We start from the raw sequence: 26369 nt of genomic DNA, 5'->3' as shown, positions 1-26369 counted from the left end.
CGCTCGTGGGACACTCGACGTCTTTACTACAGCTTTATCTCGCGTTCGTGCGCTTACCATTGTCATGAGCATGATCAGCCGCTGTCGAATGAAAGAGTCAAATACGGCATTGAAGAACTGTGATCCTGCCGGTCCTTTGCAATCCAAACCATCTTCCTCTCTTTTGCCTCATTTGAACTCCTCTCCTTGTGTTGAATCTATTCAGTCCTTTTATTCACGCTATTGCGGTCTACAATAGCCTCGACGCTCCTATTGTTCTATTCATCTACCGTCATATCACGCTAGCTTGCAAAGTGACATATACCCTTTCTCACCCTTCAACTTCTTCCTCGTCGTATTTGTACAAGAATCTCCGTCTTTCGATCCTGCAGCTCTTTCGTCAAATCAAAAAGTCAAGCCAAAAGTCAGCATTACCATGTTTCTCTTCGGCAAGTCGCTGGCCGGCGCCGGATACGTCGTGCTCAACATCATTCGAGTGATGAACATCATTGCACTCCTCACTGTCATTGCGGCAAGTTCGGTCATGCTGGTCAAGACCTTCATCGTCTCCAAATTCTTCTTTTTTGACGCCTGCGAACATGTCATCCGAATCGTACTCAGTGGTGAGTTGTCCAGAAGACTCGTCAGAGATCGGCTATTAAACGAACCCTAGGTTTCCTCATCCTCACCGAACTTCCTCTTTTCAAGGCCTATGTTTCGCGGAACTGGCCCTTGTTCAGTGCTCGATCCAGCTTCATCATGCTTGGGTTCTCCATGGTCTTTCTCGGCAACAGCATTCTGGGCAATCTGAACAAACAAGCAACCAGTCAGAAGAGCCTGGGTCTACCCTTCTGGCGTCTTGTGATTGCCTCTGGGATCATAGTTCTCGTGATGGGGGCGATCAATATCCTGGCAGTAAGCAAGTTTCCAGACCCTCTGAAGACCACCACACTAACGGATCTGGCAGAGCTATGTCTTCAGAGATACCCGAGCACATCTTACAGCCCGACAAGTTCGATCCCATGGCGCAGTGGCATCTCACAAAGCCGACATGGAAGCAACCACGCCGAAACCGCCCAGTCGACGCAGTCATTATCGATCGTTCTTCCTCGGCAGCAAACGAGACTCGCTTCCTTCATACCACTCTCGCAAGAACACCGAGCGCGGCGACATGGCTCAGACGCCGAAGATGCACCTTGCCATTTCGAGCCCCTTTGCTTACCACCAACCTACGACCAAAAATGCACAAAGTCCAGGAGGATCCAGCTCCAGATACAGCCAAAGTCCCAAGACCGAACGACATGTTGCAAGTCCCGAGCTCTGTCGCCCGGATTTGGCACACCATCCTGCCATCACCCACGGCCAGGCTCTCTAGGAACGAGTCGAACCAGTCAATCGGGCAATATTGGACAGGCTGGGGAGTCGAGGAAACGATCAACTGTCGAAATACCATTTCAGTGACAGCGCAACCGACCTACATGGCATTGGGTTTTCGTATCTTCACGACCGACGTTGAAAGTTGACTCGATAAAGGAAACAGTACATGGGTCGAGAATGAGCGTCCAGGCAGGGGGTGGGGGTTAACGCGTTGTGGCCGGCATCAAATACACATATTAATCCATCATGAATTATGAGATAGTCAAATGGAGATACCCTGGTTTTCGCCGAGATACTCATCGTCGACCATGACTTGATTAGTCTTGAATCTGTCGTTAGCCTGATGTGCTGTTTATATCTTGTTTCATTCTGAACCTGAAAGCAGCACTGGCATATCACATGCAGCAGTATGTACTGTAACAACTCCCCTATCGCCCCATGTCCGCCACTCCTCCAGGGTTCCGTACCTAGTGAGGCTCCAAGACACGGCACGGAAAAGAGAAAGAAAGAAAGAGAATTGCGAGACCATTGGCCTATCTCAACACTGGTTCCTTGTATGGCCCCTTCGTACCTGCGGGCCACAGACTCACCAGTAGAACTAGTCAATCAGTCTAGACCGCAAGCACCGGTCTTGTTGTGTTCTATCTAGGATTCGGTATCCATCAGCCCCTCCACAACTCCCTCCCTGTCTCCTCTTCTTCTCAGCTCGCCATCATCCCGCGTCCCTCACCACTGCGTCCGCTTCGATCTCCTCCTTACCTCCTGGCCCATCCCGATACGCTCTCTCGTCGTCCCCTCGTCCCGATCCTCCTCTTCTTGCCTCCACACCGCTTCGCTGGCCCTATAGTACGTGCGACGCCCTGCCCTTGGGTGCACACTAGAGAAGCAAGATATCGGTCAGACTTGTCCTGTTATCTGCCCTCTTCCTAACCCACGAGCCTGTGTATTGCCCGATGCGGGAAACTGCTTGCCCAAGACGGCCGCAGACTCAAAAGTTGATGCTCCAGCATGGTGAGAATTGCCACCAAGGTGGGACCTGGCGGCCTCTACTATACGACACGCTTTGAAGTACTTGAGTTCTCTGTACATGAGTTCGCTCCCGCATGAGCAATGTGCAAGATCTGCAATAGCTGCCTCGCTGCCCACAGAGTCCCCCCGTGCCACGCTGGCTTGCATGAATGACGAGGACAGAGCTTGAGGATCAGAGCCTGGCCCTCGTAGAAGCCTCTCCTACATGCTTGTCATATCTGGTGGGACGCTTAACAGGGACAGACAGCTCATGCAGCCTGACCTGCACGCCTTGTACATCCTCATAGGCAGGTTGGAGCCCCCTAAAGATACAAGCCTCTCATCCTGCACTTTCAGTTCGCTCAGGCTGCACATCAGTGTCTTTCGCATTGGGGCCGATCCATACGGTGTCCTAGATATGAGAAGACACCCCAGCCTCCTGTCGAGCCGAGCCGTCTTGCCTGTCCTTTGCGCTTCCTATATCTATGGCTCTGCCTAGTTCCTCTGCTTGAATTGTTCCACTGATGGAGGTGAAGCCAGAGAACCCAGACGGGCCATACTTATCGCGGGTCAAGAGATTGCAGCACGCCTACCCCGGACTGAATCAGCTTTTGAACAAGATCTCCAATAAGGCCGACCAAGGACGTTTGGTGGTAGACTCTGCCTACAAAGAACGTTATGGCAGACCACCCGGCCGCTGCGCTGTTCTCGAGTTCACCGACGACGGCGTCAAGCATGAAGAATTCAACACCGCGGATGGGCTGCGACTACATCTCGAGACCATCAAAGCACAACCCACTAAGAACAGCGCCTGTCGGCTGTATGTTCTCGAGGACCTTGAACCCGGCTTTGTCGAAACACTCGGCGAACACGTCGGTGTCGATCCGCACGTCTTTGCTGAGCAGATGAACACATGGAACTTCACAGATGTCAAGTCTGTCGGGCATCGCGCGCTGCCTTCAATGATGCAGCCCGGCAAGGCGTTCACTCTTCGGTATTACGAGTTCCGCGGCCTAGACCAAAGCACGAAAGACGACATCTCGTCCCTGGGCAACCAGATGAGCTTCGCAGTGAACCGGAGGTGGTACGAGCCATGGATGACCATTGACGGGCCCAGCTTGCCGAACGACGATCCTCTGGCGTTTCTACGACGCTGCGCTTCCTTTTGGACGTCACAGAGCAGGAGCTCAAAAGCTAGCGATGGCTGGAATGGTAAGTCAAAATAATGGCTCCTCCATGCTAGCCGACAAACTGATATATGTGCATCGCCATAAGCCGTCATGCTGGTGGATCCGGCATTAGATACGTTCAAAGCACCGTCAGGCCGCGATTTCTACATTTTCAAGGGAGAAGAGTTCCAGAACCGAAATGAACTGTGGTACGCCCGGGACGCGGGCCGGTTCTTCAGGTTGGTGAAATTCCCCCACTCCAGCGAGCCATATCACAAAGGCTGTCCGACGATCTACCCGCTGTCATTCTGCTCCTCGCAGCGTGCCGCCACGGCAGACCTGATCGCCAACACGGGGCCACGGTCCGTCACGTCTCCTTTCGACGAAACCATCTTCTACTGGACGAACCTGGCCGACAAGCAGGAAATCCGTGCGGCGAAGAAGGATTCTGTCAACACAGCCCAACACCTTCTGAAGTTCGTCGCATACTACTGGATCCACACGCTGGAGGTGGTCTCGCACACTCTCGCGCAGAGCGAATACTTCAGCGACGACAACCCGGCCACCAAACCGGAACACATGAGCACGCACGAATGGAAACACGAATTCTACAAGGTCGTCAAGACCAGCCACAAGATCAACTATTTCCGGCGCCAGATGATCTACTTTGAGAACGCCATGACGCTGAACCTAGAAAGACTGGGCATTTCGCTCGACGGAGGCGGCGGCGGCGGCGACTTCCAATCTGGGGCCGCAGCAACCGTGGTGCCCATGGCCCAGGCTCTTTCCGACGCTCAGAAGGATTTCAAAACCCTAGCAAGCCGCTTGAGACCACTGCTTAGCCGCGCCGACAATCTATCGACCGTGGCCAACGACATCGCCTCGCTGCGGGCCGCGTTCCAGGCCATCGAAGACAGCGCCACAGGGCTCTCGCTGAGCATTCTGGCCACCGTCATCTTCCCCTTCACGCTTGTGGCTTCGATGTTCAGCATGGCGGATAACTTCCTGCCGGGCAAACGAAGCTTCTGGGTCTTCTTCGCCGTCAGCATTCCACTGACTATCGTCATTTCTTTGGTCCTGGTCGTGGCGCGCCGATGGGGGTCGTGGAGGGATTCTCTGGTCAAAGCGATCCAGGCCCGGACCACGGGGAGGAACGGTCGCGCGTCAGGGCCAGGAGTCAAGATTCCAGCTGAAGTTGTTAATGGGAATCCGGGGCCGTGGAAGGGTCGGGGTCGGGGTCGAGGTCGTTGGGGAACTGGCTGAGTATGCTTTTGAACTTGCTCGCTTGGTCAAGATCTACTGGTATGTGTCAAAATAAAAAAGGTATTCGATACCATATTTCTAGCATAACAAGGTTATAGCGTTCGCAATCTATATTCTGACAGTATGCTTCCAAAAGTTGTGTCTGTTGTCTGAAAGGCGTGTGAATGATTAGCTATTCAGGACCATCTCACAGCACTTTTAAGTTGCACGAGAATAAGCAATGCTTTTACATGTTTGCCTGGGCAGCCGCAGCACCTCAGCCTCGTTTTCTTAAGGCTTAGCCGCAGCCTCGTCTTCCTTGAGGCTATGCGAATGCCGAAATACTAGTATCTGGGTCGTTGCTTTGTCGTTCTGAAACATCGTACCTCCTACCTTTGGAGTCATATTCTACCAAACACCTCTAGAGAAATTTACTCTTGTCTGTAGTAAACGTATTCAAGTTCCCTCTTCATTCACTCATTTTCCTTCAGATCTTTCCAGATGGTCGGCATACAACTCTAAAACATTTCAACTCTCTCCCTCTCTGTCTTCCTTGACCTTACTTGGCGATCGAAGTCCTTGTCCGTCCTTAATACCTGCCATCCTGATCTGACATCCAGTTTCTCGTACCCTGCACCAGATGACCAGACGCATGGCTCTTCCGAGCTCTATAGGCCGTTGGTCTCGCTTACTCTTCTGGAAGTCTGTATCAAGGTATCGGCAGCAGCAAGTAATAGTAGTAATAGCAGCAGCAGCAGCAGTCAATTTCCAGTTGAAACCCAAGACACTTGTCTCTCCCTCAGGGAGATATCCCCTCTAGGTAAACATCCAACTAGACCTCCGACTCCGGGCCGGACTCTTACTCTTCTCTCGGACCACGTACATTTTATCGCCGCCCTTGCGGACGTGATCGTTCGGACTGAGTTTGGTCACGACCTTGGTTTCCTTGATATACGGGCCCGTGATGAGTTTGCGGTCCTTGAGCCGGCGCGTGTGTTCGAACAATTCGTCTTGGAGGGTGTGGTCGATGTATTTCTTGATGATGATGTATTCGTCGTCGCGCTAAACAAGAAACATGTTAGCCTATGCCCGATAACAGATATGATAGACGTTTTGCCTTGTTTCTTCCAAGCCTTCATTTAACCAGAGGTTCATAGGTAGAAACTGGGCAGGTTGAAGGAGCCCCCAAAAAAGGAGAAGCAAAAGAAGAAAAAGAAAACTCACCCCATCCCATTCCCATGGCAGACCGTACGCATCCAAAGTGTCGGGATGCAGATACTTGCGGTTGACTTTGATGTAGGTCGGGCGGTGGAGGTCGATGGCCAGACTGGCTTGTTCGGATTTCTTCTTGTGCAGTACTTCTTCGATGTATTCGCTGCTGTAGCCTGAACGGAAAAAGGGAGGGAAAGTCCAACAATTAGCCCACCCAAACGTGTGAAATGTTGATAGGGAAACGCTTGAATGAAATGCATGAGGGATAGGAAGGCCAGTGATATGTAGCGAGGGGAGAGATGGGACAGTGTTCGAGAAGCAGAAGGCAGCAAATGACAGAAGGCAAGAAAACACAGAACTAGACGACATCGAATAGTCATCGAGAACAACAACAACGATGACATGAGCGACGACGTCCAGAACAACAACAACACCACCACCAACACCAACAATAACAATAACCCAAGATCCGCAATAACACCAGGAAGAACAAGTAACAACAAGTAACAACATCAATCAATCCCCTCCACCAACACACTACTAATATCGATGGGGATCATAAGAACGAAAGGGCCGTAGCATACCAGCTTTCATGAATTTCTCTTTGACCTTGCGCTCAAACTCTTCGTCCTCGGCCTTCTTCTTTTCCTTCTCTTTCCTCGCCTTCTCCTCTTCATCCTTCAGGATCTTCTGCCTCAACTCTTCGGCGTCCTTCTTCTTCCGTTCCTCCTCGAGCTTGGCTTCCAGCAGGATAGCCTCGCGCTCTTTCTTTCTGCGCTGATGCTCTTCCTCCTCTTCCAACTTCCATCGCTTCTTTTCCAGCTCGCGATCACGCTTGATGCGGTCCTGGATCCGTCGCTCCTCGTCCTCCTTGCGCTGCATGCGGGCATAGTCCAGGTCTCGCCGGATATGATACGGGAGGTCATCTTCAAGCAAGGCCTTTGGGCGAGACACCAGATCTTCCTCATACAGGGGTCTGCCTCGGCGACCGCGGCCTCTACGATGTCGTGACCGCGATCGATCATCTTCGCTGGAATATTCCGAGCTCGAAGATCCGCTGCGGTGACGACGGTGCCGGCTTCGACTGCGCGAAGTGTGCCGCCCTCCCGCGACTGTCGGCAAACCACCGATGTTGACGATGGTGGGTGCCGGCCCGCCGCCTTGGCTGGACGCCCGTGGTCGAGCGCCTTGTCCTGGAACGCCGAGAAAATTGTTGACCACAACCTCTTCGGGCGATCGGGCGCGGCGGGATCGCCCATAGTCGCTCCCCGCGTGGCTGCGCACGGGCATCAGCACGTACTCGGCTTCGGAGCCCGACGAGCGTCGAGACGGCATATTGCTGGTTGACTGTTGACCGTGGGTAGCCTCAGGCAGAAACAAAGGACAGTGATCCCGGATCCTAGGAGTGAGTCCCTGCTCGGACTGCTGCGCGTCTAAAACAGTTCAAGATCGAACTCTTGGGATGTGATAAACAAACAAAACCCGAGCAACACCTCCAATGAGCGGGGATTAACTGCCTCCAACCCTGGCGGTGGATTGCGGGCAGAAGCCTAATTGGGGAGTCGGTGCGCTGCGGTGCGGTGCGGTGGCGGTGGGGTAGAAACCAGAAAAGCGCAGGGCACCTGGCAATTCAGCGCCCGACAGCTGCTCAGAGTCCCTGGCAAGGCGGTTACGGATTCTTCTCGGGCGCAACTATGCAGGGGAATCGATCGATCGATCGAAGGGTCGATATGTCCGAAGAGGATATAAGATTCTCGGTAATTCCGTCTGTTGCGGACTCCTGCTGCTGCTCGACAGCTAGAGAGACGAGAGTGGTATAGAGAGAGAAGAGAGAAGGAGGGAAGCTTCACAAGTAATTTCAGCTTCTAGTGGGGTGATTGAGGGGGTTTTATTCAGCCGATTCTGGTGTCGCATGCCAGCGCAAGATGCAGTGGGAGAAAGGCGTTTGGGGGCCAGTGGCAGGTCGCTGCAAAAGGTCAGTCGCCGGGGTTCGTATCGCGCCGGTTGCGAGTGGTGCAGTGGAGGTGGAAGATAGAGAGCAGCAGGTGGGCGGTGAGTCCTCGCTTGGTTCCCGCTGTTGAGATCCCCACGAGTTAGTTGTCTGGTCCTATAACAGCTCAATCTCCTCAACGCCAAAGCGACAGACACCACCTACAAATAGGTGCCTTGCTCTCCCGAACTGCTTCATCTATGTTTCGTTTGACGAGCTCTGTTCTCTAGGCATCTACTCACAAATACACAGGCTTTGTGTTTCATGACCAAACGGGGGACTGTGTCCATGACCTCCATGACTCCATCATCAGGTAGCCAGCCATTGCATTTGCACTGATGTTGGCCGGTGGAACTCTGGACGCCTGACCGCATCTCCTGCCCTAATCGTCGTCATCTTCCGCACCCACCACTATGTCCGGCCCTTCAGCAAGGAGATGTCCATTTCGTGCTCGATGCCCAAGACTAAGACACGGGCATCCCGATGGTCCCCGTGACACCTCCGTCCAACGGCTCTCATTCTCGGTTCGCATCGTCCAAGGTTACACACCTAAACCAGGGCGAACAGGAAATCCACCATCACTGCCATGCAGTATCCGTCTTGCTACTTGGCGGCAGCTTTCCGTTTGTTGCTGTCGAACAGCTGCGTTGGCTGAACGCTGGCGCCGTCCTCCCTTGACCCTCCTTCCTCCCTCCCCATAATGCGGATTTGACCAGGGACACTCACCCCGGAGCAAACGGGAATATAGGCTGCAATATGATCTAGCAAACACACCGGAGGATCAGGGTGCCTTCATTGATGGATCGTCCCTCGCTGGACTCAGCAAATGGCACAACGCACAACGGATCCATAAGTGGCTCGGTTCAGTCAATGCAGTACCTTCACGCTCCTCGTCCATGCATAGGAGATTGGATGGCTTCATGATGCTCCAACTCTTCGGGTCGTGCTTTCAGCTCAAAAGCCTTTTTTAAAATCGAGGACGACCCTTCTGTGCCACCTTCATTTCATGGTTTCTTGGGTGACAGCCCTCGCCGTGACACACAACCAATGCAAGACTGTGGACACTGTCCTAGGCAGATCCGGACTGTAGGATCTTCTCGATATGCTGCCGGCTATTTTTGTATGTTGTCTCTTGATAGTGCAGTCTCTTTTCCAAGTCGGAAATGTCTTTGTTCAGCGTACTCGCCTCGGAAGTCAGGCGCTGGTTTAAGGTCGAAATCGGCACGGCGACGAACCTGACAGAAACAAATGTGTGTCAATAAAAGCCCAAATCATGTGCAAGGGTGCGGCAAGTCAATGAATCACGGCCTACATTTTCCCTACTCCCTCGTATACATTGGTGCCGTCGGACAGAGACTTGAGTTCGTCGGATGTGAGATGATTCAAGCGTGCATCGCGTCGTTTGGCACTCAGTTCTGCCTGAGTCTGAGTGATTTTCTGCTGGGAGAGGATGGCCTGCGTTTCGACTTCCTGGAGCAACTGCAGGATGTCAGTCAGTATCTCGGCTCTGTAGAGCCCATCTGGGGGCGCACCTTTTGCAATGCAACATTCGGGATAGCCATCTTCAAGCGGGTGGTTGTGTGGTTGATCGGATGAAGTTGGTGGGTTTGAGCCTCAAACGATGATCGACTTTCTTAGCTGGCCAGGTTGGAGGAGTCTCCGCACCGAAAAGAGTGCAGCCTAATATTACGACGTTATCACTACTAGACCGCCTAGAGATGCATGGGTTTTTGCTTTTGGCCTGCGAGCCAGTTAAGCAGCTTACCTTATCACGGGGGTGCTTCCACTCTTCAGGACATGGGACTAGGGGCCAGCTTGCATCCTTAGGATCATCAGGTACCTGGAAAACTGCTACTTCAGGTACCTCGGTACCTAGGGTAGCTACATGTACACAATAATAGTAATAGATCCCTATAGGTGCCTACGGAGAAACGGCGACTCTGTTGGCATCGCCGTTGACACCTGGAAAGCCGGTTTAAGGACAGTACTACAGGATCTTAGGCACCACGTCATGACCCAATTCCAGTCCGACTTCTTCAAACCGACCGACCGGCATGAGATTCGGATTTGAGAAAGTGATAGACGGATATCAAGGCACGATGGGGATCCACCACTACACATGGTTTGTCCTGAATTCCGATTCCGTGTAGGCACCGCGTCTGTGCAGTTCCACCTGTTCCATCGACTTCCGGCGTATCCTTAAAAGCCTTTGCAGAGTCCCGGCCCGTGTGAACATGGCTTCTCCTTGAACGAGCACCGGTACCTCACTGCAGACCGCAAACCGCAAACCGCAAACCACAAACGGTTTTCCGCCGCAAGGATGCCCTCATGGCTGCCGTCCATCCCGTACCCGCCGCCAGACCAGCCTGGCTACTGGGATCCGGTGACCTCGACACTGCAATGGTGTGAAGAGGTATGTACCAGAGCCTCCAGCCTCGACGGCTCGGCACACACAGCGCGCAGAACTGACGGACCTCTCTAGGACTATTACGCGACATACTACTCGGCCGAGATCATCAACACTTTGACGAACGTGATCTTCATATATCTTTCCTACAAGGGAGTCAAGAGCTGCAGGACACATGGCCATGCTAGGGTGTTTGAGGTTGCATATTTCGGCTACTTTCTCGTCGGATTCGGGAGCTTCATGTTCCATTCGACCTTGAAATGTATGTTGGCTCTCAGTCGGCGGGGTTTCACTCTTGCATAACAATTCGTTTCTGACAAAAAACCACAGACCCCTGGCAGTTGGTGGACGAGCTGAACATGATCTACACGACCTGTCTAATGGCCTACGCCAGTATATCTTACACGCGCTCCGTTCGAGTACAAGCCGCGCTGGGGATTTTCTTTGTCGTCTTCTGCGCCTTCATCACCGTCTATTACCACTATATCCAAGACCCGACGTTCCATCAGACCGTCTACGCCGCCTTGACCGTTTTCATTGTCTTTCGGAGCCTCTATAGTATGGAGTACAGTCTGCGTCCTTCCCTGAGGCAGTCGGAAGAGAGACACCGCCTTGAGCGGGAGAAAATGAACGAACCGGCCCTGTCGAAGCAGCAACAGGAATACGAAAACAAGCGAGACATGGAGATCTTGAAGAACATGTGGATTCTCGTCGGCTTCGGCGTGTCCATCTTCGTCACCGGGTTTGGAATCTGGGCGATCGACAACGAGTATTGTTCGACATTGCGGAGCTGGCGTCGTGCGGTGGGAATGCCTTGGGGTTTCTTTCTTGAAGGGCACGGTTGGTGGCATTTGATGACGGGAATCGGAGCCTATTGCTACATTGTCTGGGGGATCCACCTGAGACATATTCTCAATGGCGACCAGGAGCATTACCGCATGGATTGGCCAAGTATCTTTCATTTGCCCGAGATTGTCAAGGTCTCGGAACCAGGGTCGAAAGGTGGCAGCCCGGCCGGAAACGGGGATGCCAATGGAAACGCCAAAGGGGAGGCAAAGAAGTTGAAATGATCGCAGATAGACGGACAAATGGACCCGGATTCAGAAACCTGAGGTGGCTCTTCATCACGCCTTTCCCATCTGTTCTGTCCAAGCATGCCCCTACAGCGTCTTTCGCAAGTCCCTCAAGGCGTGCTCTTACTCCTGTTCCTGGAGGACGATCTCTGTCTCATCATGAAGGTAGCCGTATCTCGTGCTCGCATCCAAGGCATTTTCCAAAGTGACTGGACATTTAGACCGTGAGTAACAGAAGAGCCAGAACATGAACGGCGTAACATGAAAGCGTCAGGGCATTGAGTGTATAGGACTCACAAGGGTAGAGCCGTCATCAATATACTACGAGTACCTCTGGACAGTGGTAGAAGCGTCGCGCGTGAATGTACTAACTACTACTCCGAGTCTACGGGCGGGATCTTCAGCCTTCCAGCCAAAGTACTTGGCGTGACTTGATTGGCTCCTAGTCAACGGCAGCAAGGCTGGCACTGGCATTGACACTGGCACTCGACGTCTGGCCTCATCAGTCTCCCCCGCTGCAGTTCGTATCCTCCTCTTTCCTATACTACTGCCTATCTGGTCCCTTACCTAGGCAACACTAGACAACAACTAAACAGAAGTACACTACTAGTACTTCGTGTTCTTGAGTCACTGGCATACCTCGACCGACCTGATAGATCATTCCCTTCCACGAGGACCTAGCACGGCATCATGCCATGAGCAGTCAACAAACAGGCTCGAGGAAAGCTTTCCAATCGAAGAAGAACAACTTTTCAGCGGTCAGCAATACAAGCCAGGCATTACCTGAACTCTGAGATCGCCCGTTTTGGTCCTCATCTCTGAAGTTTCAGTCCCAGCTTCAAAATCTATAATGTCAAACTCGTACTCCACAAATTGAATATCGACTCTTGTCTTCTCCTGAGACACCTACTTCTTCTCCACTGACTATCAGTCTTCTTGGACTCTATACTACCACCACCACCACCAACAGCAAGAACAGGAACAAGACCAACTCCATCATCAGCAATAACAAAAACAAGAACAAGAACAAGAACAACTCCACACTCCAACTCATCATGGCCGCTCAATCCACAACCGCCAACACTGGCACGACCACGACAACAGGAACAACAACAACTACAACTACAACACCATCCCATATCCTCTCAACTCACCGCGCTCTAGTCGAAACCCTGACCTCATTCCTAACCGTAGCGACGCACCACATCCTCTACCTCCGACGCCTCTACCCGCCCATCTCATTCCTCTCGACCCGCGCATACAACTACCCGGTGCGCCAGAACCGCCACCCGGCCGTCTGCACTTGGATCCTCGACGCCGTCAGCGCCGTCCGCGACCAACTGGAGAAGAACACGGTCGAGAAAGTCGCGCTGTGTATCTACGAGTGTGAAAGCAATCGCGTGCTCGAGCGCTGGACGTTCGACTTACATTCCTTGCCGGCCGTGGCTAAGAGGGATAGGGATGTTCCTTTTGAATCTGCGTATACGTCCACATCGGCACGTCCTTATCCAGCAGCATCAGCATCGGCATCAGCAGCAACACCAGCATCAGCATCAGTATCAGGCCCAGCACACACCACAACCACCACCACCAATACAACTCAATCAGCTCTAAATACAAACCCAAATCAAATCTTGCTAGCGCGCACATTGAATCTGACTGATCTAGAAGCACACTTCCGCGCCACTTTGTCCAGAATCAGCACCGCCGCCGCCCGACTGCGGCCGTTGCCTGAAGGGCCTGGGGCGCCGGAATGCAGTTTCACGCTGGCAATCGAGGTCAAAGATAACGCTGATCGGCCTGTTGGCAGACTTGAGCGGGAAGAGCGGAAATGGATGGCCGCGGAACCTGAAGTTTTTGATGATGCTAAAGACCCCGATGGACGAGCTACTGCCTCGACCTCTGGAAATCAAAACAGACAAACAGTGTCCAAAGACAAAAACAAAGATAAAGATCCAACTTCAGCTCCGGCTCCGGCTCCGGGTCTCTCTCATTCTCCACCCCGGCATGCCCGTCAAAGTCAGACGCATGCAGTCCGCCGCCTCGAAGCCGGCGAATTACGCATCGAAGTCTGGGTGGAAGAATCCGCTGCGAAGTTCGACTACAGTAGCATGGAAACCACTTCTGGCTCTGGTCCTAATACTACTACATCTGCTCCCGCCGCCGAGAGACGGGCCAAGATGTCCTACGGCGCCGGGCAGGAGAGGTTCAATCCTGACGCTGGTCATGGCCCTGATCCTGATCTTGAAGATGCTCTCGGAGGCGGATATGACCTCGAGCCCCCAGATATCAATCGCAAACCACAGGGTGGAGCGACGACAGATTACCAACGCGGGTGAGGGTCATGTTCACACTCAAACTACTTTGCATGCCTACCCATGCAAAGCGATGCCATTCTCCAAGGTTTCCAAAGCTTTGAAGAATAAACAAAACAGCAAATGGTGACCATGGCCTTAGGCTCGAAGAAAAGAGAGCAGAACGAAGAATAATATTGTTCTTCCGCCGCTCCTTTCTGGCCACTATGCTACCGCCTCTGTCTTCTGGCCCACATAATCCCCTTCGAGATCCCTAGATTCTCCTTCTCGTCGACAGCAACCTCCTCCCGCTGTCAACCGTCTGACGAGTTGCTTGGCACTGTTCCCACAACACCAGATGGTTCTCACCATTCTGAATAATGAGCATGTCGCCTTCCACGCACGCCTGCGCTCAACATCGAGTGATGTCACGAATAGTTGATGAAGGTGTTCTGAACGGTGACAACGTCAGCTCAAAATCGGGCTGCACGATCTCATGGATAGGCGTGGCGGCGATCCTCGAATGGCGGGCCACCGGGAGGCATCCTTGGAAGCCATGGGGCCTCAGAGGCAGCATCTGCGATATCATCTGCTGGCTCGAAATCAAATGGGTCCAGAACCGGGCGTGGTTGGTAGTGGCCTCCACGACCGACGAATTCCCCTGCGAAGCCTAATTCCATAGGCGGCGGATATCCAGCAATGGGGTAGGCTTGCCCTCTGTCCAGACCCAAGACGGTGTCATTAAGTCTCCATCTCTGATTGTGGTCGGGACCGTCAACTCTCATCTCCACCTCCTCAGGCTGCTGTGGACGGTCGGCGAGGGCATGTTGCCGGGTAGGGGCTGGGGCCACATTGGGGCCAAATGTCCGTGGCAACTGAGGAAATGGAGGCCCGTCTCTGGCTACCACTACATTTGCGTCGGTGGGACCAACTTGAACTTGTTCAGCCCTCACCAGAGTATCTCTCCATTCTTGCAATCTAGCGGCCTCGGGCCACGGGCGGAGGAGACCTCCAACATGAGGACCAGGGATCATGCGTGCCATGATTGCATTGCGGTCTCTCAACATGATTTCCATGCGGTCTCTCATGATTTCATTCTGGTCTCTCGGCGCTTGCAGCTGGGCCTCGCCAACGCCATTCAAGCGACCGGCTGCGTCGTTCAGGTGTCGGTAGAAGGCGCCTGGTGCGGGTTGCTTTGGCAGTTCCGGCTGTTTCCCTTTGCCAGTCTCAATGCGTAGTTTCGTCGCATCGATATCGGCGTCTTTTTCTTTCACTTTTCCGATCGCCTCTGTTTCCGCTTGGTTCGCCTCCGCCTCGTGCCGGTTCACGCCTTCTTGGTCATACAATGCGCATTGACTTCCCGGCTGGTTGAAATGGTCGTACGGGTTGGGGATCGCCGAGAGATTTTCTTTGCACTCATAACAGAGCATGGTGCGACAGTTGGTGCAGAGGATTTTGTTGCAGCCGAACTCCTTGACAATCTTGACCTTACACCTCGGGCAAGTTCGCATCACAGCATCTGATCGGGCTTCTTCGACAAGATGTCGTGCAGATAACTCATTCTCATTCTGACTCTCTTCACATGTCTTTGGGAGGTGGCTGTCCTTGTTGCATTTTCTGCACGTGGCACGACAACAATCTGGGTTCTGACAGTAGAAAACTAGTTCCTCACTGACATCGTCACATATTGCCTTGAAGTCGCAGAATCGACACTCTTCCAGCCCTTCAATACCGGCGGCCGCAATCTCAGCTTGCTGCTTGTTCAGTTGTAGGCGATCGAACGTCTTGATTGGGACGGCTTTTCCAACGCCATCAGGAGCTAGCTCAGCTGTACACGCACTTCCGTCCATGCACAACAATTCATATCTCATCAACCCGACCTGAGTGTCTGCTAGACCTTCTACGCAGGTGAAGCAGAAGAAGTGTGGTTGTTCTGCCGTACAAGACACCAGGCGGTTGAGCGGGACTTGGTCGTCAAAGCAACATTGACACTCGAGAACTGCACCGCTTTCTTTGTGGCTGACAAGGTTTGCGGCTTCTTCTTGGGCTTTCGCCTCCTTGGCTGCTGCCTTTATGGCCTCTCGTGCAACATGTTGTTTGGCAGCTTGCATTTCATTCACCCGATTGGCATATTCCTTCTGTATGCGACTATCTTTCTCCTTCTCCGTAAGTTGATACTTCTTCTCAACTGCAATTCTTGCACGATTAAGTCGGTGGTAAGGACGCGCCGAGAGGTAGTAGAAGCGGTCCTCAAGCTCGTGAATATGCACATAAGCATTAAAGATGGAGTTCTTCTCTGTCGCGACCTTGACAATGTAATGGGTTGGGACATGGTCGAATGTTTTGGCTAGAAGGATCACTGCGTCTTTGGTATACATATATCCTTTCGTCAGTTCTCGATCCCATGTTATCGTCACACCTGTACCATCTTCGGCGGGGATCAATTCAGTAGGGATGGAAATTGACACGCGTTCTCTGGGGTATACGTCCATTTCCAGGACCTCAGCAATGATCTCTTCTGCGATATGCGGTGCTCCGTGCTCGATGATCTGGCCATCTTCATCGTAGAAGTCCGGCTGGGGAGGATGGGCGTGAATTTTCTTTATGACAAAAGCACGTTCGATGTTGGGGAAAACGTCGAGCACACTTGTCAGACATGCCTGCTCAATGCTACCCTTAGCATAAGTTCCACCGCTGTTTGCTTCATCATCGGACTCCGAGTCAGAGCCGTGGACCACGTAGGGGGCGTGGACGGGTTGTCGCAACTTGGCAGCCTTCCTGTTCAACATGGCCACTTGTTCACCATCCCACTTGTCACACAGCTCCTGATGGCCCTTGACGGTACCCAGGACAACGGGGAACCGTTCATAGCCCGGGCCTCGATACATTTTTGCCTCAAGCCGACTATCCACATAGTAAGGTGGTGGGTTGACTGGCTGCTTCTTGCTTGAATTTGACATGCGGCGCGGCGAGGGAGTTGTGGCGGCAGGACTGAGGAAAGGAGTCGACGTTGTAGAGTATGTCCGCTCACGACGGCGGTTTGTTCTTGACCCATGGTGGCTGTGATGCTCGTACTTGGTGACACGAGGCGTTCCCGGCGAAGCTGGTGTTGTTTGTCGACTTCTGCGCGGTTTTGAATTAGTAGGACTCGAGCCAATATATTGCCCAGCCCCAGTCTCTGTCTTTATACGTTTGTGATCTTGAGCGGTCCGAGATTGACGTGCTTGTCCACCAGTGGTGCATCGAGTGGCACCCTTGCTTGAGCGTTGTAGGCCTGATTCATCGCTTGGACTGCTTCGATGCCGACGGTAAGAGATAGATGCCCATTGCGAAGGTGGGTCAGTATCAGAGTCATCATCCGAGATTTCAATAACGGTACGTAGGGAGGATGTTGGTGTTTCTGCAGGATGGGCGGTCAGAGATCGGTTCCTCTCGCGGCGCTGGCGGAGGTGAGACCGATCGGCCATTCTAGAATGTCGTAAGTTAGTCATGCCAGACCTTTAGGGTATGTCGACCAGGACCGGAGGTTCTTTGTAACGGTATTTGTAGGGACGGGACGGGATCTGCCTGAAGACAGGTAGTGCCTGTAACAGACCGATGTCAAGGAGTAAATGTAGGTAGAGATGTGAAAGAGACGGAAAGGAGATCTCACCCGCTGAATAGAGGAATGTGCACCATGATTTGAATTTATCTGGCTTTGATAGTGAACCGAGACTGCTTGGAAAACAGACAAGGCTGATGTTGGCCTCGACACTGGAGTGAGGCTTCACGTTGCCTCTATGTCCCCGCGACCTGTCATCCCCGCCTCATGTGACAATGAAGGTGGATGGACAGTGAACAGCAGACAGTGGTCTCGGACAGCACCACGACTGCAACCTTGGGAGTTAGAGGAGAAGAGGAGACCGCAGTTGCGATAGCATGTAGGTGGTCAGGCAGCATGGGAGTAGCGAACGAAGAGATGATGGAATGACAAGGTGATAAACGTTAGTTGTGATCAACATGAAGAGCGAGTGAATCTGCGCAGGACGGCCGAACGCGTCTGCGAATCAATGTATCCGCTCAATATGTGTGAGATACCTTGCTAATTAGGAGCTGGTTGTTTGTGGTTTGACCCTTCACTGGATGAGGTCTTCACTTAGTATGAGGTTGGGATCGAGGTTGAGGTTGAGGACGAGATTCAAGTTTGTGGTGAACTCGACCAAAGTGCCAGCAGAACTTGAACCCGGCAACGTCGCAGCTGCGGAAGTTGCAGAAGTTCGGATACAAGACGAATGCATCGGGTTCCAGTTACAAGCCTGAGATACAACAGGGACAATAAGTACAATAGGTGAGGTAGACACCTAACATGTCTTCCGTCAGAACCCTGGATCTGAATTTCTTGACCCAGAACTGCCCGGGGCTTGTTTGTCCCTGCGGCATCCCTGGCACATTGTGATCGATCTCTGCCTCCAGCCAACCTGATGCTGGTTCAGCTGCTTATTGGAGAAAAAACTTAGGCGTCGACTTGACGGGCAGCTTCAGCTGAGGTCGTATGATGTGGAAGCGTACATACGGTACTCTGTAAGTACCTAATAATGATGATTGAACAAAGCTTTGGGCGGGACCCTAGCCTACCTTAGCCGTTTAGGCGCCCTAGGCTCGATGCCCAATCCTCCTTATCCTACGATCCTCCCTATATCCCCTCTACACAGCATCTCGATAAAATATTTGGCATCGTCTATTTCCCAGCCTACGATAGCTCTACTCTGTAACTCATGAACATTCCTCCTACATAACACATCTCAAAGAGATTGTTTACAGCTTCGGATCCTGTTTTCTCATATTGTCGGAAGCTGCACGGCCTACTCTAAGTTGCAGCGAAGCTGTCATGCTGTCATGCCCCGCAAGTCATGTCACTCACGATACTTTCCTCCACAACCCCAGTTGAAACGGGGCATCGATCACCTTGGCTTCATTGCCTCCCCGTCCCCAGTTCCTCTTTTTCTTTCCAAGATTCGAGGGCTCATTTGCCGGCGCCTGCCACTGACGCAAAGATTAGATGTCCAGACCATGGCTTCATGGCCAGCACAGGCGAATGGGATCCCCAAGATCGTGACCTCCAAACCTCCTGCGGTTGACTCCGAGTCTCAGCCATCAGCCGCATCCTCTGATGTCAACTTAGTACCTGCAACGGCTATTGAACATGTCCAGACTACATACCTCAACGAGGATGAGTGGAGGGGACCTTTGACATTGGAGCAATATCTCGAGCGGGAGGGCGTTCTTCAGTCTTTGGACTTGTCAAGAGATGGCCGCATTACCGGCTGGATCCTCACCTCCGAGACTCTTCCCCAGAATCAAGACATGTCAAGACCTATACTTTCCTCCTGCGAGACGTACCTTGTCCATGGTTACGTGGCCAGGGACGGCCATGTAAAGAAAGTGCAAGCACATGGCATAGCCTCCGTTCACACACGACCCGAGCATCGTGGCAAAGGCTATGCTGGCAGGATGATGGCAGACTTGGGACACAGACTCGAAACCTGGCAAAGACCCCATGGCACGAACAATCCATTTTCTGTGCTGTGGAGCGACATTGGCACACAATTCTACGCAAAACATGGCTGGAAAGTCTTTCCCAGTAACCACATCCATCTGACTCCATTGGAACGGGCTGGTTATGAAGCCGCAAGAAGGTCGCTGCCAGCCGTTAATGACCTCTGTGTGGCAGACTTGCGGGATATACCGACGATAGACTATATCGAGCAGCGGTTGCAGCGGTTGTCCGATTCAGAGCCCGGCATCACCCACGTTGCCATCCGTCCTGATCTGGAGCATTTCCAATGGCATTTTGGTCGGGAAGATTACATCCACCAGGCACTTGGGAAAGCCCAGCCTCAAATCAAAGGCGCCATAAATCGAGACACTGGCATAGCCTTGATATGGCACCGAGTGTATGCTGCAAACCCGAAAGATTGGCGCCTTAACATCCTCCACGCCGTCGTGCCTCCCTCCGTGGAGACTTCAAAGGATGCCCAAGCCGTATTGGCAGCACTCCTGTTAAGAGCGCAGCTTGAAGCACATGCCTGGGAGCTGGCGGGTGGTGTCGAGGTCTGGGATCCTTCTGACCTGGTGATTGCGGCCGCCCAGGCCTTGAGAAAGGAAGAGCAAGGGAAAGTCGAAGTCATTACACGAGACAAGAACAATATCCCCAGTCTCCGCTGGGCTGCTGGTGGAGACGAAGAACTTCGTTGGGTGGCTAATGAGCAATACGCCTGGTGTTGACGAACAACGGATCATGCAGCCCACTTCAGGCCGCGCCATGCTTGCTAGGTAGGGCTGGTAAACCCAAACTACAGACCCGTGGCCATATGGCCAGTATGGTGAGAGGTTGGATGGTGCTCACGCCCCCTAACTCATAGACACTGAGTTATATCCACGCACCTACAGGAGGCATCTCTATAGTGGAGCAGCCTAACGGCTTCAGCCTTGACGATCGGTCCAACAGATCTGGACCCGAAGTCCAGCTGGGCCATACAATACACAAATTCAGCTTGACTAGCAGCCGTCTGCTCACCAGGACGGACAAGGCTGCGTGTGGCAAAGGGGGAGAAAGGAGTCAAAAAACGGCCGGCAGAAACCGCCGAGGGAATGACATCATCAGCCCAGGAAAGCTGCCACCTTAGTCATCAGCCGTCTTCCGACTTCTCTGCCACCGATTTGAACTCGCAGTCTCGAGATTCAGTGTTATATCTTGCACCTCGAAGCTATCTATACCAGTACTTTCTTTCCAGCGCCCGGTCTAAAGCGTCCTGTTTCATGTACTATGCATAATCTGCATTTCCAAAAGTTATAACACAAATGGCGGTCCCACGGCCGCGAATAAACCCCATGTTCCAAAGTAGATGGACCTGCGCCTCATGTCTCCTTCGCAGACAAGTCCAAGCCCAAGCCCGCTCGATATCTAGCTCCGCGTTCCCCAGCGAATCTAGAGACCAGCTACCCAAAAACCGCAATACGGCACAGAGGAGGACCAGCCACCGCAGGTCTTTTCACAGCTCGCGCCCCGCCCTCCACGAACCCGTCGACAGCCAGCACCGACAAGCTGTACCTCTGGGCGACTTCTACACCGATCTCCTCCAGACGCCGCTCCCCAAGGGGTCCGAGGCGGACACTGCGCTGCCAGTGTGGGTTCCAAAGGGCGACAAGACCAAAGAAGAACGAGCCAAGCAAGTATTCGGCGCACTCCGGGGATCGGGCTATGAGAGACGATTGCCCGAGACGCCCGAACATAAATGGAGAACGATCAACGGAGTCCCCGTGCCACCGAGACCGCTGGAGCCGGACAACTGCTGCATGAGCGGCTGTGTACATTGCGTGTGGGACGACTATCGGGACGATCTGGAGTTGTGGGCGGCACGGGTCAAGGAAGCGCAAGCAAAGGCACAAAACAAGAGCACGACGGGAAACCAGCCTATGATTCAGATGCATCGTCCCGAAGTCCACGAAGCTTCTGCGAGCATGGACGACGACGGAGGAGGCAGCGAGGCCCTTTGGACTACGCCTGCACCTGGACCTGCGTCGAGTCCCGCCGCGTTGGACGAAGATATTCTTTTCCAGGGCATTCCAGTCGGGATTCGCGAGTTTATGGTGACGGAGAAGAAGATTCGCGAGAGGAAACGAGCTAGAAGGGAGAAGGGGCTGAAAGTCGACGACGATTATTGAGCTGGCCTTGATTTCCTAAGTTTGAGTTGGAAGGCACGACGATCTCAACGTGCTTCAACTCGAACAGCTGGAAAATGTCTGCAGGCGATGGGTTCTTTGACCAACCCTACGATGATGAGTTCCTGGACACTATACCCTGAAAAAGCTGCCCGACCGCGGAAACGCCATGAGCTCTACTCAAGCCGAGCTGGGACACACTCGATGGCAGTGCATTGAGAACATTTTCCATTTCTTGTTGAGTCGGCGACTTTTCTCACAGATTACGGATATCACTCCGTTTTCTCCCTCGCCTGCATGGGGCGGGCTATGGAGCTGTGCTTCAGAATGTTGCGAGTGCACCGCAATGGGAAACAGAACGCCTCTATATTGTCGTTGACGGGCGGTCTCATCCAGCCTCCCTTCAAACTCAGAGCAACAATTCACTGATGCATGGTGCACTCTGTGCTCAAAAATGGCACCTGAATGGTCTTCTTTCTCTGCTGGAATCCAATCTCTCATGACGATCCGTCGACTGTTTTCCGATCGTTGCTCTGCGTACGTCGCCGAGGGATCTGACAGTGTGGTGTGGCCATCCTCTACCATCGAATTTCATTCTACGCATGGCATACGCAGGAGTGGCATTCATGTCTTTGGGGCTTATACTCATTGCTTCACCACGAAGCGTCAATTCGCATTTTCAAGAGTATTGGATCAGTACTACTTAGTAGTATATACTCAACTTGGAGCGTTTCTCGTCAGAATAACAGCAAGCGGATATTCCCAATGCATGATTTACTATGACTTGTTGTCGGTACCATATCCTTTACCTGGGTATGGTACACATTTTGTTTCCTATGCCCTCTCACACCTTCGTGATATTGGTGGGTATGGACATGTTTCCGGTCATTAATGTTATTACTGAAGTCCAGTGGATATTGATTATCTGACTGTAGATGTTTGTTACCGTACTTATATCATCTACCTTATCTGTCTGCTGTATCACCCTTTTGCAGCGATTAAGGCATACTAGGCCAATAGTATGGATGTATCTAGATACTCGAATTTTCGGATCAAAAAATCTGGCTGGTCTTGTACCTGGACCACAATCCCATGTAGCCTTGCTTGGTGTAAAGCATAGGTACGAATGCTCTTCAAACCATATTCTTTTGCCCGACGCCTCCCCCAGGTTCTCAGGTGCTGAGGATATGAAAGATACATGTATATACTATATCTTCTGCCCATCCTACCTACGTATCTGGCTTCCACCTAGAATACCTCCGGTTCATACCCCAGGTACTCAGATTGTACTATACAAATCTCGACTCCTACGTGATCTCGGTCATACTTCCACTTCCAATGTGGAAACCAAGCTGACTGGAAGCCGGAGCAGGAACAAATACACTGTTCCTGACACACGCCTAGCAGATGGGCCGTCTGGCAAAGAGGCATTGATGGCTGTTGAGAATCCTGCTGCTATGTGTCCAGCTCCATGAAGACCATCGTGACTCCCAAAAAAAAGGAAAAAAACAGAACTTCCCTGCCTCCCGACCGGTGTCAGGACTTGGATGACCTGCGAGTTTGGGAACCGCCAACGCCGCCGCCAAATAAAGGTCCGCCAAAAGACTGTAGACAGGGTCGCAGGAAGAAAAATATGAAGTAGCCGGCAAGTCATAGTGTTAGTGTCCAACCTGGTGCAGCAAGTGTGGAATCCGGATTTCGTGCAAAGATGATCAGGTTTGTGCTTTTGAAGTCGATCAACTTGACTGCGTGGGTATGGTCTGGGGTCCAGGCAGTTTTGTTGATATCATTGAGACGTACAACAGCACAAGTATCATCCCGACATTCCAGCGCAGGAAGACTTTGGGCCAAGGAAGGACATGTCGCAGCAAGATCATCGAGTCCGCCACAATGACAAGAAATACTCAGCCGAGCTGGGGTAATGCGGACTGACGAATGCCAGCATACACACATCAGTCACGCAGCCCAAGACGAAGACTCGTAGGAGCATGTTAGGGATGAACATGCCCACTACATGCCCTGAGACCATCATGCTGGCAAACCGCCACAGTGAGGCGGATTTCGGAGGCGCAGGCGGGATGAAGACGGTGTAGTCGATGTTCATCTCGCTTTGGATTGAAAAGGTTGGAGAGGGCATGCCTGGTGATGGTAGACCTGGAGAAGGTAGGCCTGGCGATAGGAACTTTGGCGATGATGGCGTAGAGACAGGTGCACTTTTCTCATTCGTATATGTAGGGAGAACCTTCTCCGTTGAGATCGTTGGGGCCTTCTTCAGCGGCCGGACTTCATTGACCAGTGGACTCTTTGGAATGCTGTTGCTGTTCTGCATCGACCAAGACTCTTGGATCCCGATAGTCAACGACTTGTTTCGGAGGCTGAACGTCTCCTTCCTCAACAGCGAGTTGATGGTCGTCTTGATCCCAGACAACTCGCTGTGGACGGACACAGTCGATCCATGGACGTCCATCTCGAGGAGTTGCAATTGGCGTTGGAGATCTCGCATCTCGTCCAGAGCGTCGTTCTTCAGGGCGGTCAATTGGCGCTGCAAGTCGCGCACCTCGTCCATGGCGTGGGAAAAGCGTTTCTGCCACACGAGTTCCGGGTTCTGAGTGTAAGCTGGCGGAGGGCTGCCTTGGTCTTGACATTGACTTTGACTTTGACCCAACCGTTTCGCAAGGCTGGGATATTGTCTCCTCTGCTGCAGCGCCGAGAAAGAGGAGGAATTCAGACTCGACGCCGAAGTAGGAGTCCTTTCCGACAGCGTCGGCGTGCGTGGAATAAGCGGATAACCCATGTTCGCAAATCCCACATCCGTGATCATCGGACTGCCCCAGCTGGCGGTACTGCTGCTCACCGGGGTGAACTCGTCATCTTCAAACCTCCACGGAATATGGTCGAATGTGGTCTTCAGCGATCTGATCAGCACGTCGTTGCTAGTAACAGTAGCTGCAGTGGCAGCATTAGTAATAGCACAGCCATTACCGCCCGTATCGAGAGTCAATTTGCCAGCACGCGGTGTAGGAGGCGGCGTGTCCCCCGTTGAACGTAGACGACCGAGAGCAGTTTTGACCACGGGCAGAAGATGCGCCAAAGCCCATTTGCCCACGGCGTCGACCCAGACGAGGAAAGACTTGAAATGCTCTTCCCTGCTCAAGTCGAATTTGCACAGCGGAGACATACAATATGCCTGTCCGTGGTCGATCCAATGAATGTTCAAGACGGCGAAGGTGTTGTCGATGACACACGAAAACGCCACAGGTAGCGCAGGCATCCTCTGGCCCTTCCACGCTCTGGCATACAGCATCTGAAGAGCTCTCACGCAACAGGCCCCGCCCACGGCGCTTTGGTTCTTCGCCGCCTCGAGGCGCTGTTGTTGTTCCTTCTCGCCGAATGCCCGTTCGAAGATCAGGAAGGGGCAGTACAGCGCGGCGCCGGGGGAGATGTAGCCTGTGTCGAAGTGCACTATGGTCCCCGTGGTCACGAGCCACGGAGGAAGCACACTGATCTCTTCAGCGCTCAAGGAGGAAGAGGAGAAGCCACATCCTAGGCCGGACCGCGGCACTTGCAGCTCGTAAAAGGGCCCCATTCGGTTGAGCGCGCGTTCGGGGAGCGCATCGCGGCTGAAGCAGGGGATCATGCAGCGGGCGAGTCGGGGCTCGTCGTCGATGGGTGGCAGGATATTGGGTGGGAAGATTGGAGACGGGCCAAATCCGCGGCCCATCCCGACTTGTTCTCGAAAGGCACGCTCCAGGTCGCCGTATCTGGTGGCGTTGGGCATGTCTGCTTCGATCATGGCCACAAGAGTCTGGGGGATCTTCTCTCTGGGAGGAGAATCTAGGATTCTGATGCGATGTGCGCCGAGCACATGTTGGCGGAAGGCCTTCCAGGGAAGATGGCTGCCGTCGTAGCAGAAAGGAGGCAGATCGGATTGTGGAGAGACCTCGAGGGTTGTATGCTCGGTCGACATGTTTTTCGCGTCCGAGGATGCATATCGTATCGTGATGATCTCCTTGTCTGGGCCAGCAAGGACCTCCATGATTCTCGGAGTACTCTTTCTTGGTCTCTGAAGGAGACGTGGTTACTCTGGCACACTGTTTGGCCGCTGTCAACGAGAGGAGATATATACGGGTGTCAAAAGGAGTGAGGACGGTGCCCAATCCTCTGAGGGGCGGCTGGAATGTAGTATAAAGGCAGAGCTCGAGGGGTCCATCATCTCGCTTCCCCGGACAAAAGTGACTGACGTTTCTTCACCCATAGTCGCCATCACTTGGAAACAATGGAACTTTCCGTGGTTAGTCTTGCAAGCGCTCAACTCCCAGATCAATGCTGGTGTCATGCCAGTACCTTTGAGTGGTCTAAGCCGTGCTCTAGTAGGGGCACATGTGGTCGTGCAGGCGCTTGTAGAGGACTTACCACTCGCCTGGGTCTTGTGGCTTCGCGCGACGAAGGGCAGATCCTGACGAGCCTTCGGACTTCCAAAGAGGCGGCACGATGCTGGCTTCACACGTTCTCCGGGCGGCATTCTGACTGGTAGAGACGGTTGAAACAAATGCGGTCCGTAGGCTCTGCATCTTAGCGACCACAGGGTATACTGGTAGTCCTTGTTTTGTAGTGGCAGGGATTGGTAGCTCGAGAAACGTTTGAAACATTTGGGCGCTTACATTCGACCTTGGATAGGTTAACGTGGCCGCTAATCGGGCTCGTTGCGAGGGTCCCATACCGAGTCCCGGGATTTCATGCATACTGCCAGGAGTCAGTCACTACTCTCCCGAAACAACGGGAAAGAGGTGGCTGGGCAATGCAGGATAGAATCGCTAACAGGAAGCGAAGGATAACAGGAAAGGCTCTGCTGCCCCGGAAAGGTTCTGACGAGCTGATTGGTCAGCCTCGTAGACGTTGGCGGTTAACCAATGACGG

The 26369-nt window shown here is 52.9% G+C and overlaps 10 protein-coding genes across 10 annotated transcripts; 6 read left to right on the top strand and 4 right to left on the bottom strand.

The window, feature by feature from the left end:
* Positions 1-415: 415 nt before the first annotated feature.
* On the top strand, positions 416-1354 carry A1O1_02497 (uncharacterized protein; the record flags this gene model as incomplete). The annotated part of the gene is made up of 3 exons (XM_007723408.1): positions 416-602; positions 653-894; positions 947-1354. The coding sequence occupies 3 exons, from the start codon at positions 416-418 to the stop codon at positions 1352-1354; spliced, it is 837 nt and encodes a 278-aa protein (XP_007721598.1).
* Positions 1355-2888: 1534 nt separating this feature from the next.
* Positions 2889-4796, top strand: A1O1_02496 (uncharacterized protein; the record flags this gene model as incomplete). The annotated part of the gene is made up of 2 exons (XM_007723407.1): positions 2889-3576; positions 3640-4796. The coding sequence occupies 2 exons, from the start codon at positions 2889-2891 to the stop codon at positions 4794-4796; spliced, it is 1845 nt and encodes a 614-aa protein (XP_007721597.1).
* Positions 4797-5591: 795 nt separating this feature from the next.
* A1O1_02495 (uncharacterized protein) lies at positions 5592-7322 on the bottom strand (the record flags this gene model as incomplete). Its single annotated transcript, XM_007723406.1, has 3 exons — positions 5592-5837; positions 6000-6160; positions 6572-7322. The coding sequence occupies 3 exons, from the start codon at positions 7320-7322 to the stop codon at positions 5592-5594; spliced, it is 1158 nt and encodes a 385-aa protein (XP_007721596.1).
* A 1724-nt stretch (positions 7323-9046) lies between these two features.
* Positions 9047-9539, bottom strand: A1O1_02494 (prefoldin subunit 1; the record flags this gene model as incomplete). Its single annotated transcript, XM_007723405.1, has 3 exons — positions 9047-9212; positions 9290-9456; positions 9510-9539. The coding sequence occupies 3 exons, from the start codon at positions 9537-9539 to the stop codon at positions 9047-9049; spliced, it is 363 nt and encodes a 120-aa protein (XP_007721595.1).
* Positions 9540-10297: 758 nt separating this feature from the next.
* Positions 10298-11454, top strand: A1O1_02493 (uncharacterized protein; the record flags this gene model as incomplete). Its single annotated transcript, XM_007723404.1, has 3 exons — positions 10298-10390; positions 10460-10646; positions 10715-11454. 3 exons carry the CDS (start codon positions 10298-10300, stop codon positions 11452-11454), a joined length of 1020 nt encoding a protein of 339 aa, XP_007721594.1.
* Positions 11455-12512: 1058 nt separating this feature from the next.
* A1O1_02492 (uncharacterized protein) lies at positions 12513-13796 on the top strand (the record flags this gene model as incomplete). The annotated part of the gene is made up of 1 exon (XM_007723403.1): positions 12513-13796. One exon carries the CDS (start codon positions 12513-12515, stop codon positions 13794-13796), a length of 1284 nt encoding a protein of 427 aa, XP_007721593.1.
* A 449-nt stretch (positions 13797-14245) lies between these two features.
* Positions 14246-17218, bottom strand: A1O1_02491 (uncharacterized protein; the record flags this gene model as incomplete). Its single annotated transcript, XM_007723402.1, has 1 exon — positions 14246-17218. One exon carries the CDS (start codon positions 17216-17218, stop codon positions 14246-14248), a length of 2973 nt encoding a protein of 990 aa, XP_007721592.1.
* A 1582-nt stretch (positions 17219-18800) lies between these two features.
* On the top strand, positions 18801-20015 carry A1O1_02490 (uncharacterized protein; the record flags this gene model as incomplete). The annotated part of the gene is made up of 1 exon (XM_007723401.1): positions 18801-20015. One exon carries the CDS (start codon positions 18801-18803, stop codon positions 20013-20015), a length of 1215 nt encoding a protein of 404 aa, XP_007721591.1.
* Positions 20016-20591: 576 nt separating this feature from the next.
* Positions 20592-21455, top strand: A1O1_02489 (uncharacterized protein; the record flags this gene model as incomplete). The annotated part of the gene is made up of 1 exon (XM_007723400.1): positions 20592-21455. The coding sequence occupies one exon, from the start codon at positions 20592-20594 to the stop codon at positions 21453-21455; it is 864 nt and encodes a 287-aa protein (XP_007721590.1).
* A 1870-nt stretch (positions 21456-23325) lies between these two features.
* Positions 23326-25488, bottom strand: A1O1_02488 (uncharacterized protein; the record flags this gene model as incomplete). Its single annotated transcript, XM_007723399.1, has 1 exon — positions 23326-25488. One exon carries the CDS (start codon positions 25486-25488, stop codon positions 23326-23328), a length of 2163 nt encoding a protein of 720 aa, XP_007721589.1.
* Positions 25489-26369: the final 881 nt, after the last annotated feature.

The sequence above is a fragment of the Capronia coronata genome (genome assembly GCF_000585585.1).
Source record: "Capronia coronata CBS 617.96 chromosome Unknown acBCG-supercont1.2, whole genome shotgun sequence".
NCBI classification, from domain to species: domain Eukaryota; kingdom Fungi; phylum Ascomycota; class Eurotiomycetes; order Chaetothyriales; family Herpotrichiellaceae; genus Capronia; species Capronia coronata.
Note: the sequence above shows the minus strand (reverse complement) of the source record. Positions and strands in the feature narration are given on the sequence as shown.